Source organism: Mustela nigripes, chromosome 3 (genome assembly GCF_022355385.1).
Source record: "Mustela nigripes isolate SB6536 chromosome 3, MUSNIG.SB6536, whole genome shotgun sequence".
NCBI lineage: Eukaryota > Metazoa > Chordata > Mammalia > Carnivora > Mustelidae > Mustela > Mustela nigripes.
In genome coordinates this window covers 188,251,519-188,267,484 of record NC_081559.1, presented here as the reverse complement: position 1 = coordinate 188,267,484, position 15,966 = coordinate 188,251,519, and the positions used below count along the sequence as shown (strand labels likewise).

General features: G+C 46.1%; 1 protein-coding gene across 1 annotated transcript in view; it reads left to right on the top strand.

Annotated features, from left to right (window-relative positions):
* KCNQ3 (potassium voltage-gated channel subfamily Q member 3) overlaps positions 1 to 15,966 on the top strand; it is a 294,698-nt gene that overhangs the window by 252,071 nt on the left and 26,661 nt on the right. The window contains exon 9 of the mRNA XM_059395183.1: positions 7,116 to 7,142. Within this exon, the coding sequence (XP_059251166.1) occupies positions 7,116 to 7,142 (27 nt within the window). The remainder of the gene's footprint in view (positions 1 to 7,115; positions 7,143 to 15,966) is intronic.

Below are 15,966 nucleotides of genomic sequence, written 5' to 3'. Positions count from 1 at the left end.
CCACAGGTTTCTCCGGATACTGGGAATAGGCAGGCCCAAGAGGCAGTAAGAGGAATCCTCCAATGACCCAGAGATGTTGTTTTGTGTTCTTAGAGGTGGGAGATTAATTTAAAGGGCACCTGGGTGGCTCAGTTAAGCATCTGACTCTTGATTTCAGCTCAGGTCTTGATCCCGGGGTCCTGGGCTCGAGTCCCACGTTGGGCTCCGTGCTCACCGGTGAGTCTGCTTCTCTCTCTGTCCCTCTCCCATCTTGTGCTCTCTCTCTCAAATAAATAAATAAAATATAATTAATTAATTAATTAATTGCCTCAGGAAAAAAAAAAATAGAAACCTCTGCCCTCGGCCAACCCCTGTGACAAGGAAGAGGGAAATTCATACTCCCTGGATATCCAGTACGTCCGAGGGAGCCAAGTTCATACTTTTTTCACTCCTCACAGGCGTCCTACAAGGAAGGCCAGAGGCTCTCAGATGCTAAGGTGCATTAAATTAGCCGGGTGCTTTGGAAGTGTGGGTCGTGAGCCCGCCTTCAGCCACTTCAGGGGCGCAGGCTGAGTAAAGCCTCTTGGACAGACGCCCTGTCTGACAGGGTGAGACAGGCTGAGAGGTCGGGTCACCAGACTCCTCTCACAGCGGGGCGAGCTGGGGTTCAGAAACTTCAGACATTCTGGCCAATGTCTGCCACATCAAGAGGCCCCCAAAGCCTGTGGCTGTTTTACTACTTGGGCTATTAAGACAGACCAAGCCTCATGCCTCTCTGCGTGTGTGTTTGCTTTTTTTTTTTCATTTATTATTTTATTTTGTTATGTTAGTCACCGTACAATATGTTGTTAGTTTTTGATGTAGTGGTCCACGATTCCTTGTTTGTGTGTAACACCCAATGCTCCATGCAATACATCCTGTTTGTTTTTAGATTTTATTTATTTATTTGAGAGAGAGAGAAGGAGAGAGAGAGCATGTTGGAGCAGGGGCAGAGGGAGAGGGAGAAGCAGGCTCCCCGCTGAGAAGAGTGCCTCGCTCCGGACTCAATCCGAGGACCTTGAGATCATGACCTGAGCCAAAGGCAGATGCTTAACCAACTGAGTCACCCAGGCACCCCCTCCCTAGGTTTTAGAGCCTGCGATCCTGAGCTGGGATTTACAGTGTGTGGATGAAATGAGGAACCGTCCTACCTCTTGGGTTGGGAGGAAGAGTAGAGGGACACTCAGCCTCACACCTGGAGCTGGGCCCGGCTCTGAAGCATGTTTCTTCCACACCCCTTTGGTGTCATGGACCCAACACCAGCCAAGTGGCCCCTGCATCCCCAGCCCACGCTCCCACTTACTTATCATGGGACCTGCGCCCAGGCTCTTCACCCCCATCACCAGATTGTGACACAGATTTAAAGAGAGTCAAGAGAGTCAGTTTTGGACAGTTGGCCCCCTCGTCCTGCCCAGTAGAAAATCATGCACAAGTAGGTGTTGGACACTGCATCCCCAGGGCCTGGGGAGGAAAGGTACCAGGTGCCCAGTAATCACATGGGTGCCTTGCAGCCATGCCTGTTTCTAAGTGAAGGCTTTCCCTGCCATCCTGTCCTGTGCAATCATGCGCACACAGTAACCTACAGTTGTAAACACACCAAGGACGATACAACACGCATCAGCACAGACTCATGCCCCGATGTGAGACACGCACATAACACATGTAAATGCGCTCACTCATCTGCGTGCAGACACTGGGAAAGAGCGACACACAAAATCACACGTGTGTGGATATGCCCAGAATGCAACTGGGTTCCACTGGCTCGCTTCCCTGCACTAAACCTTCGAGGAGATGACGGAGACAGAGAGAATAAAATCCACAACCTGGCCATGGACGACAGAGCCCTGAGAGCTCAAGCTTGCCTCTCCCATCGCACTCCTGCAGAGCTGCTAGTGGCAGGTGCTGCTTCTTACTCAGGACATCCCATCCACCAGTCACAGGTGGCAGATGAAGGAATCTGACCTTGATCCCGAGGGCAAGGAGAAGCTGTTTGAGCCGGAGTGTGACACAATCGGATCCGTGTTTCAGGACGATGACAGGAAGGGTTTGGAGATGGATGGGAAAGGTTCAAGATTCTAGGCAGAGAGATCAGCTAGGCAAGGCCTGCAGCATTCAGGGTGAGAGCAAGCCAGGGTGTAGACCAAGGTAGAAACTTGAGAAGGGCGGTACGGGGAGTGAATTAACAAGGAGGAGGGATGTCAGGGAGTTATGACTGGCAGAGGACTTAGGGAGAGAGAAGAATCAAGGCTTCCATGAACGAGTGATGGAGTATGGGTTTATGGACTGTGTCTTCTCACCAGCAGTTAGATTCACTGCCTCAGAAGAAGGACTGAGGTTCACTTGCATTCTAAAGTTCTATTTGTGTCATCATCATTTCTGGTTGGGGACGACATCTGTCTTCTTTTGGGTCTCAAGAGTCTTTGAAAAAGGGAAGGGGGCCGCCCTTGAAGAGGACAGAATGACCTTGGACTCAGAGGCAAGAACAGGTGCGACCCCTCTGAGTGCAGAACCAAAATGATTTCCATTTGCTATGCAGCCCAAGGTCTTGGCAAGAGGCCCATTCTTTTGGGGTGATTTATTATAAATAAGGCATTGTCCTGGCTGTCAGGGACTTGGAGGAATACATTGTACTGCAGACAGCTGCTGTGATATGGGAATGGCTTTTAAACTGAGAATCAGTCTTTCTTTCTTTTTATCTTTCTTTCTTTTTTCCTTTCTTCCTTTCTTCAAGAACAAAAATATCAAGTCACTAGACAGGTTCACTTAACAACAATTCTGAAACAACGCAGTCCCTTGGGAAAAGAATGTCCCTGAGTTCCAACCCACTCTATATGTTTCATGGCAAAGCTGTCCTCACCTGCCTCCTATAGGTTTTTTGTCTTTTGTTTATGCTTTTCTAAAAAAAATTAATAATTATGCTTTTCTAAAAATAAAAATTAATTAATAAAAACTTATTAATAAAAATTAGTAAAATAAGAACTTTATTATGTTTCACCTACTCTAAAAAGTACTTTTGAAAGGGAACAATTCAGTGGTTTTTAGTATATTCACAAATATGGGGCCTTGATCACCACTATCTAATTCCAAAACATTTTATTGCCCCAGAAAGAAACATTGTCCCCATTAGAAGTTATTCTTGGTTCCCCCTTTTCTCCAACCCCTGCAACCTCGAATTTATCTTCTGTCTCTATTCTATCTATTCTGGACTTTTCATATAAAAATGAAATCCTACAATATGCAGTCATTTAGTCATGGTTTCTTTTCCTTAGAATGCGTTTCAGGTTTCATTCGGGTTGTCCTGTGTATCAGAACTTGATTCCTTTTAATGATTGAGTAATATTCTATGACAGATGCCCCATTTTGTTTATCCATTCAGCAGGTGATACACTTCTGGGGCGTTTCCACTTTTTGGGGCTATTATGCTGATGTCCACATTGTGTGGATGCAAGTTTTCGATTTTCTTGGGTTTATGCCTAGGGGTAGAATGGGTAACTCTGTTTAGCTTTTTGAGGAAGTGCCAGACTGGTTTTCCATGGTGGTGGCATCATCAGACATTCCTCCCAAAGACTTCGCAGGATGAAGGTGCATAACGCATCCTGAGGAACAGTGACATATCAGAGTTTCCAGCTCAGTGCAGTCCTTCATGAATTCTCAAGGATATATATGTTTAGGGCTAATGGTGATGGATGATGGTGATGAATATTTTTTTCTTTTGTTACTACTTAAAATTATAAACTCAGTGTTTCTGAACTGTAAAGAAATTCAGAGAGTTTTAAGTCCAAACTCAGCTTAATAGAAGAAGGAACTGAAGTGTCCTGGAGTTCAGGAACTTTCTCAAGACTACACATCATGTTGGGGATGGTTGAGACCCAGCCCAGATCTTCTGAATTCTTGACCAGTGAAGACTGTGAACACTTAGGACAAAGAGGCATTGGGAGTCTGAGAAGGTACAGGGAGAACCTTAGGGGTTGATAGATCGTACGTTCTCATGTGCAAACACCTGTGAGTGCAGACATTTAAGACCACCTGTTGCTTTCCATCAACAGGGAATGTGCATGCCACTTGGTTTCTTAAATGTTGTGGTAGAATTATCTAAGCACATCTGTATTGTCTGATATGGTACCAAACTAGCCATTTGTGGCTTTTGGGTATCTGACTGTTACTAGTGCCACTGAGGAATTACATTTTAGATTCTATTTAATTTTAAATTAGTCATATGTGACTAGAGGCTACCATATTGGACAAACATTAGATATTAGAACTAAAATGGAGTCAAGACTTAGGCCCAAGAGATAGAAGTTACTTGACTAAGAAGACCCAGTTTATTTTTTCTTTAACCAGAACTTGTTCCTTCTCTGACAAGAATCAAGATACTTGGAGGGTTCTGCAATAGAGAAGGGGACATATGTAGCTATCCTTCCCCATGGCCAAGAAACATGGATCTGCTTTCATAGATGCTCATTTCATCTTTCGAATGCTCTGGAAGAGAAGAAGGGGTAACATCATTTTCATAACCCAGATATTATCAGTGAGGAATCAGAGCATCAGTGAGATTAATTAGTTTGCCTAATGTCACCCCTGTAGTACGTGGTGGAACAAAAATGAGAACCCAGGTGTTATGCTAAAGCCCATTGTAACTTAGGGAAGAAAAAGTTTTCGGGGGAGAAAACTGGGTAAAATTAAGAGGAGGGAAGGGTTACTAGGATAATTATACCCATTTCAGAAGATTCTTGTCATGAAGGTCAAACTAAACACAATGTATGGAAGCACCTGTCACAGTACCTGGCCCAGAGCAGATGTTCAGTCTCTGCAGTCTGGGCTGGAAGGAAGAATTGATGTTCTAGCAAGAAAGAAAGACACTAAGCACCCAAATACAGTCATGGGAAACCCTGTCAGTGAGTGACAACAGGGCTAAAACACTCTGGAATGTCGTTAAAATCTTTTATTTATCCCATTCATTCATCAAGTGTTTACTGAACCTCTCTTATGTGCAAGGCACTGTGTTTGGCACTGGGGACATAACAACGAACAGAAAGGGGTCAGCTCTGCTGATCTTATGACAAGGTTGATGGAGACACAGACAGGGAAGTGCCCACTGGGTGTTTATCCCTTGGAGTTTGCCTGGAGCAATCTCAGTGGAGCGATGGGCATAGAGACCAGCTTGCAAGGACCAGAGAGTGACACGGAAATGAGCACATGGAGACAGCAAGTGCAGGTGCCAGCTGGAGTGAAATGTGGGGCCAGGGCTCTTGCCTTGACTGAAAGAGTCTAGTGGAGAGGGATGGATGTGAATAGAGTGAGGAGGGGAGGGACTGGAGGAGAGAGCAGGGCAGAAGGATGGGTTCTGAAGCACGAGTGGAGGATTGATGCCGGGGTCGTGGACCCTGCATCCGTGTGAACAGAAGGGAAGCAGAGTGGGCAGGCCAAGTGTTCGAGGTTGCTGACTCTGTGGGGGGACACAAGGCAGCTCTCTGTGAGAAATGAGTCAAGGTCATTGCCTAGGAGGGAGAAGAGAGGTGGGAAGTGTGATAATAGAGAAGGCATGGAATCCTTGTCTTGGAGAGTAAGAAAGGAAATGGAGGGTGGGCTCTATCTCCTTAACACTTCTCCCTATGGTGCCCCTGTACGGGTCCTGCCCTCTGCCCACCCCCCACCGTTCCCTTCTCCTCTCAGTGTCCTCCCTACTTCCAGAATCAGATACCCAGTGAAATCTAGAAAGGCAGAGCATTTTCTGTACGCATCCTTCAGGTAGAGAGATGGGCCCAGAGGATGTGTGACCCATCCAAGGCCACCTGGGATTAGAAAGGGAGCTGACCCATGAGCTGGAGACCCTTAGCCAGTTCCTCTGCTTCTCTACCATGATGCCTCTTATTTGCTCCCCATTTCTTCCCCATTTGCTCCCGGATCCCAGGGATAAGCCACTTATTCATGCAGCATCTATCGTGCATTTCCCATGTGCCAGGGTATGGGATGCTCAGATGTCAACGCTGAAAACAACAGAGGTTCTACTCCAAGCAGCTCAGAGACGACCATGTGATTGTACAATGGTGGGATCAGAATCCGGTCCCACGTGTGAAGAGCTTAGCTCAGCCTAGACCCTGGGAATATGGATAAGAAATTTCAGGAGGGGGGCTCGTGGGTGGCTCAGTGGGTTAAGCCTCTGCCTTCAGCTCAGGTCATGATCTCAGGGTCCTGGGATCGAGCCCGCATCAGGCTCTCTGCTCAGCGGGGAACCTGCTTCCTCCCACCCCCGCCTGCTGCTTTGCCTGCTTGCGATCTCTCTCTCTCTCTCTCTGTCAAATAAATAAATAAAATCTTAAAAAAAAAAAAAAAAAGGAATTTCAGGAGGGGCCCTTCGAGCTGGAACTTGAAGGATGGCCACACTGTTCCAAGCAGAGCCTGGGCAAAGGCTTGGTATCTGGAATGTGTGCATACCACTCGTAGTTAGAATGGTGGGCTCTGGAGCCAGATCACCTGGGTTCAAATCCTGACTCTGCTACTTCCTAACTGTGAGAACTTGAGCAAGGTTCTTTACCTCTCTGCCTCAGTTTTGTCATCATGAAAATGGGAATGATAATACTTCTTCCCTCATAGAGTTGTTATGAGGGTTAAGTGAGTTAATCCATCAAAAGAACTGAAAATAATATCTGCCTAATAATTACTGCTCAGTAAATATTAGCGAAGATGGAGATGATGTCGATGATGATGACATGGTGATAGTGATGTGGGGTGTGGTGCTAAGTGATGCAATTCCTGGTTTTCTGGTCTGTCCCCACCCCTAAACAAATCCCTGGAGCCCCACTTGAGGCCTGGGCCAGAGCAGGTGCTTGGCAACCATTCTCTGGGTGAGTAAATGAATGAATGGGCAGGAGGAACCCTGAGAGCTTAAGGCCAGGCCTTTGTGGCAGGACCTGGGGTCTGGCTGGAGAAAGTCAGTTCATTCACTGGTTCCCCTGCAGACTCACCATCTCACCTAAGAGCACCACTGTGTGCCTTTGCCTTCCTCAAGGGACGCTTTGGGGCTGATTGTGGGGCGAAGTGAAGCTGTTCTTGCAATTTATACCTTCTCTATTTTTTTCTTCCTCATCCCTTCTTAGGAAAGACCAGCTGGAAGCAGCAGCCAGGTACGTTTCTGACCATGAATTCCCTTCTTCCCGCCGTGATGTTGGGACGGAGGAGCCAGTTCAGTATGGTGTAGGGACCCGGGGCAGCATGGTGGTCTTGAGCTCAAGGTTAGGGCTCATTGCTGTTGCTGACCACTGTATTCTTCTGCCATTTTCATGTTAATTTACTCAAGGACAACTCAGCTGTGCTCACAGCTACAGCCAGTTGGCGAGCAGGACCACCAAGAATTCTGTGCCTGGAGTTCTTACATATGTTGTCTCACTTGGTCCTCAAAACCACATTGTCAGACCATCCTTGGTGCCTTTATTTCTGGATTGACACTGAGGCTCAGAGCATCTTGCGTTATCCTCCTTGTGTCACACAGCTACCACGTCACAAGACCAATATTCCGACTCAGGTCTGAATATGAAGACCACATTGTTTCCATTATATGTTGCTGCCTTTGCTTCTCGGGTTCACAGATGCCTCCTCAAAAAGTGAATCATGAGGACCATTCATGATCCCCAGGAAGCCCCAGCTGACCGGGCTGCTGCAGGGGCAGGGTGGCCTTCTGGATTCTGGGTACTTCTGTGTCCCTCCCTTCTCTCTCCCTCTCAATAAGATGTCACCACACCAGGGACACTCTGGCCCCTGCTCAAGACTGTAAAGAAATGTCATCTCTCACCCACATCAGTTTATTTACAGATTTATAACTATAAATGTAGATGTACTTTAATCTCTTACTTTGAGAAACTACTTGTGAGATCTTGTCATCTGTCTCCTGGACACTAGGCTCAACTGCTGCCTTTCTACAGCTGACAGAATTTGAGTGGAGGGGGTGGCAGGACCCTAGGCCACATTATAAGGGAACCACTTAAAGACAGTGACCTTTGGGAAGTTCGGTCACATCTTCTTGCATGGGGTCCATGACGCCCTATCCCATCTGGAATCCCTCTTGGAAGAAACATTTACAGACCCACCAGTTAACTCGCACACAGAAGCTCAGTTCAGATTTCCTGCTTCTCTTGTGTGTGTCCTCAAATGGATGGAGTGTTTCTTATCTGGACCTAGTTTGGACTGTAGGGGCATTTGGGGATTGTAGAGGGAGGCCGAATGACTGACAATGACAATGTCAGGGGACATTTGTCATCAGAGAACCAGTTCGTAGAGGCAGAGCAGAAAGATACCTCAGATAGCATCCCCTAGATACACCTGTTGAAGTTGAGATGCTGTCGTAAAAGAGGGCACGTTCACCCCAAATCCAGAGCCTGTGAGCCCCAGGGTTACACAGTCTAAGTCTCAGGACTCCCATAGGGGTACTTTGTCCTCTCCTTCTCTTAGGACCAACAGAGTTTTGAATCATAAAGGTGTTGACATTATAAGTGAATTACCCCATAGACCTGAAAGCCTTTTCTATGGAGACACGAGCAAAATTCAACCAAATTGGAATGTATGTGCAAAATACCACATGTGCATCAGATCACGCACTCCTGGCTTAATTGGAGCCTGGGGAGATGCATTCTGAGGGTTTGTTGAGATGCTCTCCAGTTATCAGAAAGAAGCTGTCTGGAATCTCAGCGTGTTCTTCATGCTTCTCTCGAGAACTCTCTGCTCTGCCATGGGTGCAGAGGGAAAGCACATTTCATGATTTCTCGGAGTTAGAGTTGCCAGCCATTTGCTGGCTCATCCCTCCCCACCCCGCCCCACCACCAGGAAGAAGAACAAGGTCGGTTACGTAAGCCATGCGATCTCCCTTTCCAGGCTCTGGTGTCGTATTTTGGGTTTGTTCAGCAAAGAGGTTGGCTGATGGATTGGCAGGTGAGATACCAGGTGTGATTTTAGCTGCGAAGCTGGGAGACGGGGCGTGAGACCTGGTGAATGTTCTGGGGGAACCGTTGACCCAAGCATCATCAGTTCCTTTATCCAGGAGGACAAAGAGCAAGGCGAGAGAATGATGAGCAGTGTTCATGTGCATTCAGTGAATCCTTGCCAATGGATGTTTTCCAGCCTTTGTATTAACTTCTTCAACAGGCTGCCAGGTAACTGGTGTTTTGGTCTTAGTTATTATTTTTTCTAAATAGCCAGAATCAGATTGGAGTTCATCCCACTGCCCCCTGCAGGCATAGGTGGTCCACACCTCTGTTTATATGTCGGACTGAGGAAAGTATTCTGTTTTCTGTAACTTAATGTCTCTCAGTTCTCTGTGGGGGTAGGAAAAAGGAATTTCATCAGCTTATTGGAAAGCTCCATCCCGTCGTTGCTTATAAATCTGTTGCTTGGCCCCACACCCCTCCAAGGGTCAACAGACAGATGAGCTTCTCTAGTCCCAAGATCAGGGCTACTTTGACTGTTTGGGGAACTTGAGCCCTGCTGACATCCAACAATGGCTGAGAAGTCAGCTTTGATCATTTTATGCTTCTTGGGATCTATGATTCTGGGGCAAGTCAGAAGGAAGAGAACCAGCTTCTGTTGTGTGCTTACTAGGATCTGAATACTTTCCTCGGTCATCTTAATTAATTTGCATAAAAAACGAGGCAGCTGTCATAAATACACTCCCATCCCTTCTTACCCCTTGTGGTACCCGAGGTAGGACTCAGCACCCCCCGAATAAAACCTCTGTTCTGTGTACAGTCAAAATTTAAGTTCTCTCTTCCTCTCTAGACCATAAGCTAACACTGTGCCTGAAGTATAGGGTATTCCCCCCAAAATGTATTTGCTGAATGAACAAATGACTTCATGAAGGAGGTTCTCTGCCATCATTTTACTTGCGTGACATTGAGCTCAAGTATTTAGTTAACTTACACCTTCGCCAAACACAGGAGTAGCCAAGGTGGGGATTTCAAATTCGGGTCCGTCTGGCTGGACCGGACCATATCAGGCTGAGCCCCACTCTGGCATGGGTGATTACCATGCCCTGCTTGTCCTCAGGGGTAGAGAGTGAGCTCGGTTAGTCTGAAGACCCAGGAACTTGGCACTTGTGCTCTCTCAGCCAGGAAATCTTAGATCCCGCCTTCATACAGCTCGTTCCTTCACCTCATTCAGAACTCTGCTCAATGTCACCTCCCAAGAGAGGCCCTCTTTAACCCTGTGCCTGTGCCCCATCAGTCTCTATGCCCTTGGTCCTACTTTATTTTCATTGTTAGCACTGATGAATACCTACTGTATGTTTATTTCTTGTCTGTCTTCCATACTAGGTAAAATGCCTCCAAGGGGCTGGGCTCTATTTTGATCACTGTGTTATTATCTCCAGCACCTAAAACAATGCCTGGAACACAGCCTAACACTTTGTTAACTTTCAGTATTTTCAGTATTTAACTTTCAGTATTAACTTACTAACAAAGTGGGTGGGCATGGGAGTAGATGGATGGACGGACAGACAGAAAAAGTCTTATTCTACAAGTGTCATAAACCCAACTTAAACTACCTTGGACTAAGAGACAGATGTAATGGCTCACATAGCCACCCATCAGAGAGGGTGAGATCCCTGGGAAACAAGGAATGGGATTCTTCTGGTATTTCTCTTTCCCCCTCTTGTTTCCACTTCTCTCTTCTTGTTTCACTTTCTCACTGACTTTCTGCATGCTGATGAAGGTGTGGAGACAGGCAGCTCTGTGATCACGGACTTTTTTCATCCTTCTCTATCTGTCCTTCACCCAATGCCTGTTTGGGAAACCCCAAGGGAACACTTAGATTGGCCCAATTTTGGTCACATATCCATGCCTTGGACAATGTGTATGGTTCAGAGAGTAAGAGGCTACGACTAGACAAACTCTGGGGCCTCTGTCCACCTGTTAGAGTTAAGCAGTGTGGGTTCCAGATGCCAGGAGGGACAGCCCCCATTAGAACCTCTTGGTTGAAGTTGGAAGAATCAGTTCCTCATTTGAATAGGGTCTTTTTACCCCAGAAAACAGGGGATAGAAACATAATGCAGGCAAAAATGATAGCTGCCTATGACAGCATAAATCCCACCTAAAATTTTTCAAATAACTACAAATAATGCTGCATTAAAGAACATCAACAATAAACCATACTGAGGCTCATTTAATCCATGTTTTATACCAGAAAAGACCGATAATTTATGGTAGGGACATCATTTTAAACCTCATTCACAATTTTTCAGTAGACATGAAGCGAGGCCAATAATGAGAGGCATTTGTTTGGAAGAAAATAGTGTTTTGTGCATTTTCAAAACAGGTAACTGGGTTGACAATAACGGCTTGCTTGAGCCATATTGTTTACTTTGTATTTTCAAACAATCCCATCTCCGCAATGGCATTCAGGACGCTTCTGTTCTGTATGTATCTTTGGAGAGGGAAGATACTCATCCCAGGCCTCTTTATCTCCTGTCTCATTGTTATGTCCTCCCGTTCACAGAGCTCTCCCCTTTAGCAGTCAAAAGTAGTTCTTTGGGGTCAAGGAATTTAGGTATAATAACAATAACCTATAAAGAGTGTTTCCTGTTTGCCAGGTATAATTCTGTATACATCTAGCCATCATAGCCACCCTAATGGGGAAGATGCTGCTTTGAATCCCTGTTTTGCAGACAAAAAAACTAACATTCAAAGAGATAAGTGATTTTTCAGGATCCTGCAGGTAGGCAGTGGTAAGAACGAAAGTTGATCTGGTTGGGTTAGCGCCATGGTGTGTGGGGTCCCACCACCGTGCTGGTCGTCACAGTTGTCAGAGACAGTTCGGTGGCTGCAGTAGGTCACCACGGGTGTCCCCTTTTGCTTGTTTGTTTTCTTCTGCAGCTCCTGGGCTCCCTGTGGCTGGAGTCCTTAACATGAGAGGAAGCTGTGGAGGCAGAGAAAGGCACAGAGCCAGGGTCTCCTACGGAATGAAGGAGCATTTGGTCAGACACTATAATTCACACTTTACCTCCTCCCTGTGACACTGGCCACCTGAAATTGATCTCACAGGGTGACGGATGATGTTGGCAGTAAATCTCCTTCTGTGTCTTGGAATCAATGTCTGTTAAAGGTGCGCAGGAATTTAGAGGCTAATCCAATCCCCCAATTTTACTGATGAGAAAATTGTTGCCCAGAGCAAAATAAGAGTCTTGGACACAATTCCATAGCTATTAATGTTCTGCCTTGCCAAGCGGACCCTGCAACACAGGTCCAGCCTGCAGAGTAGCTGGGATGTAGGGGTAAGATTTGGACCAATTTCGTTTAACTTCAGGGTGTTTGATCCTCAATGTGTCCTGAGGGCTCAGTCTCAATTTTCCTTTTGGAATGTGGGGAGTGCCTATTTATAGCACCCCTTTCCCTCTGAATTATGAGTTAACTGAGAAACTGGAGTCAAAAACAGATCAAAATATAGGCCACATTTGCTGTGTGGGGCAAGACTGGCTCTGGGAGGAACAGCGAGTATTCTAACACTTGCTACTAACTTTGGCCTTAAGACCAGCACACAGAGCGGGCACTCCCAGCCAGATACCTGGGGCCAGGGATTGTCTGACCCCATGGGGCACTGAGAGCCAGAGAGAGTCCATGCGTGTCCTTGAAGACAGAACTGACCTTTGATATGGAAGCTTACTCAATCAAGAAGATGGGTCAAGATAATCCACCTCCTCTCATGGGGAGAAGCCAGTAGAGGGCTGGAGGTTTCTTCTCAATTCTTCTAAGAGTATGGAAATTCCATTTTCATGACTTTACAAAAATATAAAGAAAGGTGGTTCTCCCTACCATTCATATAGTCTCCCGTCGACTCATGACACAACATTCCTTAGCACACAAAACCGTGTCGCAGCTCTCTAGTGTGGTTCCGTCCTGTACCCACTATGCCCTCATTGTGTGCTGCCTTAGTTTCCTCAGGGCTGCCATAACAAATGACCACCAACTGGGTGGTGCAAATCAACAGAAGTTTATTCTCTCACTGTTCTGGAGGCTAGATGTCTGAAACCAAGCTGTTATCAGAACCATATCCCTCTAATGGCTATAGGGAAGAACCCTTCCTTGCCTCCTCCTGGCTTCTGGTGGTTGCTGGTAATCCTTGGCATTCCTTGGCCCCGTGGACCCATCTCTCTGTTATCTCCCTCCATTTTTACATGGTCTTCTTCCCTCTTTGTGCTTCTGTGTCTCTGTACCCAAGCTTCCCTCTCCTTTCTCTTATAAGGACAGCAGTGATTGGATTAAGAGCTCACCCTACTCCAGTATGAGCAGGTCTCAACTTGATTACATCCACAAAGGTTCTATTTCCAAGTAAGTTCGCATTTACCCTTATCGGGTCAGGCCTTGAGCATATCTTTTGGGAAACATTTCAGCCTTCCACATCTGCCAAAGGCAAGCATGATTGGTTTGCATATAGGGACACTGAGCACATCCAGGATCCATGATTTTGAGAGGGACATTTGTGAGAGATCTGTTTCAGTGTGTCCTACACAGATGAAGACCCAGGGTCCCAGCAAGGTGAAAGGACTCAGCCCAAATCACTCAAATAGGATTGGCTCCTAGGTCTACCTGGCTCCCTCCAGAACTCTGATTCTGTCTCCTCTTTAACCAGGGACTAAAAATAACCAGGTGGTGGAATTAGGAGGTAGTCATAGCAACAGGAGCTCAGAACAAACTCCAGAAACAGACCATTAGACCTCAATGCGTGGCTGCCCTACTTACTAGCTGAGTGTTCTTGGGCAATTCAAGCAGCCTTTCCTGTCCTCATGTCCTCATCTGTGAAGTGGGGATAACAATAGGAACAACCCTCTAGGCTGGTTGGAATGATACCAGTGGAATAATCCCTCACTAGGGATTAATGCTGGTCAATTGGTATGTTCTTCATACATGAAATTTGGACACATGGAGAAAATAATTCTTCTAGGAGACCAACAGAGAAAAGTGTATTACTCCTCGCTCACATTAGTGTGTGAGTCTGCATGTCCTCTGAGCACTGCCTGCAAATGTCCCCGAATCATTCCCAGGTTCAATGGTTCAGAGGAATTTCAAGTAGGCTATTGGCTCAGCTAACTTTGCAAACCTGTCCAGAGGCAAGAGAACCAGATTAACACATCAGGGTTATTTCTAGGCCATGAAGCTGTTTCTGTAGCCCAGGAGCCAATCCTACCCAGTCACAGTCCTGCTTCCTCATGCCTTGTAATATCTGACCCCATCTTTCTTCAACCCAGACAGTCCCTTCAGAACCACCACTTCCCTGGGATAGGCTGCCTCATTGCTAGAGGGCAGAGGGCAGACTAGGGAAGGGCTAAGCCACTTCAGGACCTCTGTGCTATGAGTTTGTGGCCACGAGAGCAGAATTGGGCCCATGTTACATTGTTGCATTAGGCACTAAGAGTTATGGTTCACTTTTAAGAATTATGACTGCATGCTCTTAGACACATTGCCAAACCTCTGTGCCTCAGTTTCCCCATAAATATAACAGTTATGGTGAGAGTACGTATCTCCTGGGGCTGTTGTAAGAATTAGATGCTTATACTAGAGACTTACCCAAGACAAGTACTACATAGGGTTTGCCTTTGTCATGATCACTATTATTATCCTCATGGGCATCCACATTTCTAGGCTTTTCTACAAAAGCCTAGTCCCCAGTCTTTTCTACATAGTGCAGGTCTGACTTAGGAGTCACATCACCATAGCTCTGAATTCTAGCTTTGCCATACTTTTCTCCTCCCTTTCACCCTCCTGCCTTCTTTCGTTCCTTCCTTTCTTTAAAAGCCCTGCTTTGTGTCACACCCTGGAGATTCCCAGAAAACTGGACCTCATAATCTGGCGAAGAGACAGAAGTGTTAATGAAAGAACAGTGAGGTGTGGGGGGTGCTGGTATGGGAATGCTACTGGCACAGGGGTAGAGAGAACAAGGAAAGAAGGGAACACTGAGTTCTGCCTCTAGCAGGACATTGGGAAAAAATTTACAGAGACACTTTGCTTTAGTCTGCCAAGGACTGAGTAGCTTCTCACTGGGCTAAGGGAGGGAGTAAGACCCTAATTTTGTTCCTTCCTTCTTCATGCTTTCAGCCTTCAAACGAACAAACACTGTGTGCCTAGGCCTGTGATCTTTCCACCAGCCATCTTTCTTATCTGAGAAATCACTAGGAATGCCCGTGCAATAAGGAAGAACAGCATGCAGATGTTCAAGGAAAATGCACAAAATGCCTAAATAAATGTGTCTTCATTTCTGGACAGAGAAATTTATTTTGTACCTAGAAACAAAGGATATGAGTTAATTGGTTCTGCCAGACCCACTGTGAACAATGTGAGAGCCTAGAGAAATCATCACTGTCTTCCTCAACATTGATGCCATTCATTGAGGGCCTGTCAAGTCCCGGCCCCTGACACCTGCTGTATCTACTGTATCTTCATTGTCATCTAATCCCTAGTTAAGATTTCCCACTTGATTAAAAAGAAACAGACTTGAGATAGCAATTTGCATTCATAGCCTTTTCTCAGAGACTAAAAAATAGGACACCAGACCCGCAAAGGTTTGGCACATGGATGGTGACAGGTTGACAGTTGTTTTGTTTTTTGGATTTTTCTTGTTTGTTTTCTTTATCTCTTTGCCTTCTCAGTCTTTTCTGGGGCAGACTGTGGCACTAAAGGAAGCATCTAAAAGAGGGCTGCAGGTCTTGTATAAGGCCCCACCCTTTCCATCTGGAACGATGAAAGGATGAGGGAGAGTAGGGACAAACTTAAGGCTTTAACCCCTACAGGTAGGGAGGGAGTAAGACCCTAATTTTGTTCCTTCCTTCTTCATGCTTTCAGCCTTCAAACGAACAAACACTGTGTGCCTAGGCCTGTGATCTTTCCACCAGCCATCTTTCTTATCTGAGAAATCACTAGGAATGCCCGTGCAATAAGGAAGAACAGCATGCAGATGTTCAAGGAAAATGCACAA